Consider the following 5,655-nt stretch of genomic DNA (forward strand, 5'->3'; position numbering starts at 1 on the left):
CGTCGGAGCCCCGAGCCAGCCGACCCCGAGCTGGTTGGCATTGCAGCTCTCGAGCCAGTCGGGGGTACGCCTCCCTCGGTCGGCCCCTCGGCCTGGGAAGTCGTAGTCGTCCCGGCGTCTTCGGTGGCCAGGGCCGGCTCGGACAGAGGCAGGGCCGCTCCAGCAGAAGTAGTAGGCGCCCCGACTGCACCCGAGTCCCTAGCAGGCACCTCAGTCGGAGCCGGCGGTGTCAAGGAAGTAGTCTCCTGGCCCCGGTCGGACGCGCTTGCGCCGGCAGTGCTCGAGGCAGGAAGATGCCCCTTGGACACTTTGGACTTTTTGAGCCGCTTCTCCTCGCGGCGAATCGGGCTGGACTTCTTCGAGCGCTTCCCTTCGCGGTCAGGTGAGCGGGAGCGGCGATGTTTCTTCTTGTGGGAAGAGGAGGGCTTCTTTGATCGACCCTCTGTTATCTCTTTGCCCTTGCTGGCCGAAGGAGGAACGGTCCTTGGCTCCGCAATTTCAGGCACCTCCTCCCGAGTGGAGGACTCGGGTCCCGCGGATACGGGAGGATGACCCGCCCCCTCGGGAACCACGGTCGCCAAAGGCTCCACCACTTCGGGCTCGGGAGCGGCAGAAGTCCCGGCTGTCTCCGCAGCAGTCGGCCTCTTGGGTGTGACCAACGCCTCCAAGTGCGCCCGAGTCCATTTCAGGCACTTGTTCGTTGAAGCATCCATCCAAATGTCGTCTGCCAAAGAAGAAAAGGAAACTAAGTTAGTCATTACAGAAGTCCGAGTAAATAAATAACTTACCGAGTTCTGTCGAGAGCTCGGCAGCGACAGGACTCAGGCCTGCCCGGAAGAGAAGCCCTTCCTCCCCGAGTAGCTTGGTAACATCAAATTGAAGGCCCTTCAGCACCTCATAGGCGTCTTGGTAGACCTTGTTCTTCTTGTAAGGCTTCAAGACGGGCAAGGCCGAGAGCTCGTCCTGCCACTCAGTCGGGAATTCGAACGGACTCGGGGGGGAAATGTAGAAGAATTGGGGGTGCCACCCCTTGTTAGAAGAAGGATACCCGGTCAGGAAAGGAAGACCCGGTCTCGAGTTGAAGAAAAAGACGCCCTCCTTCTTCATCTTCTTCGGATAAAAGAAAAAGTGGAAGACTGCGGGGTCTAAAGGGATTCGGTACATGCGGAAGACTAGGACGACTCCACAAAGGAGTCGGAAAGAATTCGGGGCAAGTTGGTTTAGTGGAAGCTGGAAGTACTCGGCCACTTCTTGAAAAAAGGCAGGAATCGGGAATCGAAGTCCGCCCTCTAGCTGACCATAGAAGAAGGTGGCGTACCCGGGTGGGGGAGTATGGAGACGATGGTGGGGCTCGGGAACCTCTATCCTATACTCACTCGGGATTTCGTACTTCAGACGCATCTTCGAGCGGGTTCTCTCGGAGAACTTGGTGACCTCGGACTCGTACCAAGGACCGGTGGGCGGGACACTCTCTGATGGGGTCCCCGTCGACGGAACACTCGCGGATGGCGCATCCATTGATGGCACAGACCCCTCAGAAGCCATCGCTACCGACCAAGAGACGACCTAGAGCAGCGCTACTAAAGAAGAAAAAGGGAACTCGACCAGAGAAGAGCACTTACGTGGGGCGAAGAAGGAAGAAGAAAGGAGGCGGCGACGAGAAGAGAATCGGAGGAGAAAGCAGAGAAGAGAACCGGAGGAGAAAGCAGAGAAGACGGCGAGGAGAGGCGCTGTGCGCCAGGTCCTCCCCTATTTATACCGAACCCTAGCAAAGCTCAGCCGTCCGATCAGACAGTCGAAAAAGGGCGGGATCTCCTGGCAGCCGTCCGATGATGCGCGTTTCCGAGGCGTGATACGGCGCAATTATGGCGACGATTCGGCTGTCCCATCGGACACCCCGCCGCAGTAAAGCACGCCATGCCGATCACGTGCGCCGGCCGACTCATCCAATGTCCCCCCGACACGTGGCAGCCCATCACTGGCGGGTCAATGCAGGAATGTCAACCGGTACCACTCGACTCGGACTGGGTCTAGTCAGTCGAACACGTCTCCTTCGACTAGACTAGTGGGAAGGCTGGTGTTACGGTCGTAAGGATACGGGTCGGGACCCGACCGAGAGACATGACCGAGTCGAGTCAACTATCCAAGGACAGTCGGCTGAAGCACTGAGGCCCGGATCCATGTCCCCGGGTACCAGCCCAGAGGCTCTCCACCCGAGCCCGGCAGCCCAGCAGGCCCGCCGAGAAGACGAATAATCTCACCAGGCCGACTCCCAGATACGCCGAGTGGCGGGCATACTCGACTCACCGACTCACAGATGGCCCGACCGAGCCACATCCCCGACTCGAGCCGCAGCCCCGACCCGACCCAGGGAGTCGGCCCCCGAATCGTACGCCCTACTCCTGACCACTCCGTTCCTTGTCCTAGGGCCGCCACAACTGACAAGCATGCCACGAGGTATGGCGACGCGCCGCCGGACGTACACCTCTGACAACAGTAGGTCCTCGACAGTAAGGGCGCCACTCCTCGCCCGTACAGTAAGTACCCGCACAGTAAGGTCCCCCTTGCTGTGCCCAGGGTACGGATCTCCTCTTCCTTATATAAGGCGACCCCTGTGAAGGGGCCAGGTATGCTCTAACCTTTGGCTCACTTCTACTACTTTCGTTTACTCTCCTGCCGTCACTGACTTAAGCATCGGAGTGGTCCCGCCGGTCCCGCCGGCCAGCCATCTCACGGTGTCTGTGGTTGCAGGTCTCCGGCGATCAGCGGCCAGTCCTAACCATTTCCCCGCACAGCGCCCCTGAGGAAGTGACTTGTGCGCCCAGGAGAGGTTCTTGACGGGAACAAGAAACTATGCCGTGGCTTCCTACAATCCAACACCTTGCGATATCAAACTGCAATGAGAGCATATTCTCATGTATCGGAGGGCTAACTTCTCTTTCTGTTCTCAAAGTGCAGGAAGTGGGCATGTGCACATCCCTTCCAATTGGCTGCCTCAGAAACCTCACATCCTTGACAGAATTACAAATTATAGAATTGAGACAACTCCAATCTCTTCCTGGGGATGAAATGCAACACTTAAAAATGCTTCGCTCATTGACCATTCAAATGTGTGATAATTTGGAATCCTTCCTGTCGGAAGTGGGGCGTCTCAGTTCTCTTTGTTTTCTAGAGCTCTCAGATTGTCGAAGAATAAAATTACAGCCAGAAGAACTCGTATGTATCTTGAATTCAGTAGATAAGTTCCAAATAGAGATTTGTCACCGCAATGTCAATTTACATGGGCAACTACAAAACTTACAAACACTCGAAGAATTGTATGTATGTGGCTATCATGCTAAAGATAATTTCATGATTGAGTACAGATCAATCCGAAAATTAAGTATTTGTTGTTGTAATGAATTGGAGTCGTTGATGACAGCAGCACCAGTAACCAGTGTGTTACAACAGCTAAAGATACGTTGCAATATCTTGCCTGACTGGCTGCAGCATCTCAAATATCTTCGTTTACTATCAATCGAGGACTGCCCATGGTTACAAAAGGTGCCAGAGGTTTTGAAGAATCTACATATGTTGGAAAAATTATGGATTGTTCATTGCCCACAACTGAAAAGAAGATGCAAAAGGGAGACAGGTGAAGATTGGTCAATCATCGCACATGTTCCACATGTTTATTATATGGAAGAGGCTCCTATTCAGCTGGAAATGGCTCGAAAGGTAAATAAAAAAACCATTTTAGCTGAATAAAATAACAGATCATTATATGTACGTATTTCTATAGTTGTACAACTTATGATTTCTTTTTCTTTTATAAAAAAGTTTATTTTTTATTTAAATTAGCTCGAGTGCCATCGCAGCCTACAGGCGAGGCTGGCCACATGCTCAGCTCCGGTCGCGAGTTCGTCCGACCGCGAGCTTAGCCTCGGTAGCAAGCTTGGCTGGCTGCGAGCTCTATTTTTTTTTGTTTCTTGCTCGATTTTGCAAGATGATGTCTATGACGACTATGCCAATGGTTATTACAATGTGGACTTTCTTTTAGGTTTAAACTTATGTAAATTGGAGGATTGATGAGGATGGAAAAATTTAGTAATGCTTAATTAGTTGCTACAGATTGTTAATTTTAAACCTTAACAAATCAGAGAACATCATTTTATAAAATGTAGTGTGCTTGTATTGATAAGATAAATTCCACTCCCTTTGTCATATCTTATGATTGTGTCCAATATTTATTTGTGCATCTTTATATTTGATTATTGACTTTGTTATATTATTTGTGCAAGTCTGTATTTGGCGTGGACTTACAGTAGTTGGAGATCCTCATCTTTGTTCACCTCTTTAGGTATATATCTACAACATTGATTATTTAACTCCTAGTTTATGTTATTTATCTACAATAATAGTTACTTTAATATTAGTTATTGTTTTACCAGTTTAGCAACAATTAATTATGTTTCTATTGTTGAGCGTTTATATTAGTTTTGCATTAGAATATTATTTTCTGTATTTCATCTTAACTATCTTACTTTTTGTTTGTTTGTTTGTTTTGTTATGTAGGAAAAGAAGATCAAGAAGATGAAAAAGAAAAAGATATTTTACTTATAGTTTGTTACGATGTTATGGGATTGATTTGAACAATGTTAATGGGATCAACTTGAACAATGTTATGGGATCTTTTGATGATGATTTATTAGTTTAATTTTGTTTTGGATTTTATTTGTCTATGATGTATCAGAATTGATGTATAGGACATATAGTTTGTTACGATGTTTGTTGTAAGAACTTTGTTGTGATACTTATAATGTTGATATTTACATGTTTGTACGACGATGATAGATGAGTATGTTGATATTTATAGGTTTGTATGTGGATGATGGATGAGTACTTAGATCTAAGATGATTTGATATGTATGTATATGGTGTTTTCGAAATGCAAACATGATGTGGAGAAAAAAAAATATGATTGTCGTGTGACAAATTTTACAACAAAAATATTAGTTGCAAAATCTATAAATCTGCGATGAAAATTATTTTTGTCATAAATTTACAACAAAAACTATTTTCGTCGCTCATCAATGACAAAAATTGGTTTCATCGCAAATTTGCGATGAAAACTATTTTCGTCGCTCATTTGTGATTAAAATAGTTTTCGTCATAGATTTGCGACGAATTTGGTAATAAAAATTTTTCCATCATAAATTTTATGATGAATTTTTATTTTTTCGTTGCAAATACTTACGACAACCTATTAGCAACGAAAAAAATATTTATTACAAAAGTCATCATAAAATTTTTTATGATGAATTTTTCATAGATTTTTGTTGCAAAAATCTAAGGGGGCATTTGGTTTGAAAATTTTTTTCTATTTTTTTTTTTTATTTTCTATTTCTATTTTTCTATTTTTTGATCTAGTTTTTAAAAAATAGAAAATATGTTTAGTATGATATATTATTTTCTATTTTTTAGAAAAAAATTTAAAAATACTTGTGGTTTGTTAATATAAAAAATTATAAATAAAATAATTTTTTTAATAAAAAGACTATCTTATTTATGGAAAAGGAAAAATCATATAAGAAGAGAGTCAAATCTAACCCGATCGTGTGAGACCGTGTGAGACCATGGGGTGGAAAATAAATTAAAATAAATTAATTCAAAGAA

At 45.5% G+C, this 5,655-nt stretch overlaps 1 protein-coding gene and 1 long non-coding RNA gene across 2 annotated transcripts; both read left to right on the plus strand.

The window, feature by feature from the left end:
• Positions 1-2,853: 2,853 nt before the first annotated feature.
• On the plus strand, positions 2,854-3,747 carry LOC141816322 (uncharacterized). Its single transcript, XM_074704125.1, has 2 exons — positions 2,854-3,242; positions 3,366-3,747. The coding sequence occupies exons 1-2, from the start codon at positions 2,854-2,856 to the stop codon at positions 3,745-3,747; spliced, it is 771 nt and encodes a 256-aa protein (XP_074560226.1).
• A 544-nt stretch (positions 3,748-4,291) lies between these two features.
• On the plus strand, positions 4,292-4,699 carry LOC141816321 (uncharacterized). Its single transcript, XR_012600676.1, has 2 exons — positions 4,292-4,339; positions 4,555-4,699. It is a non-coding gene; the product is annotated as an uncharacterized LOC141816321 (long non-coding RNA).
• Positions 4,700-5,655: the final 956 nt, after the last annotated feature.

Source organism: Curcuma longa, unplaced genomic scaffold (genome assembly GCF_044706935.1).
Source record: "Curcuma longa cultivar G26 ecotype Majalengka, Jawa Barat unplaced genomic scaffold, ITB_CL_G26_1.1 contig_16038, whole genome shotgun sequence".
Taxonomy (NCBI): Eukaryota; Viridiplantae; Streptophyta; class Magnoliopsida; order Zingiberales; family Zingiberaceae; genus Curcuma; species Curcuma longa.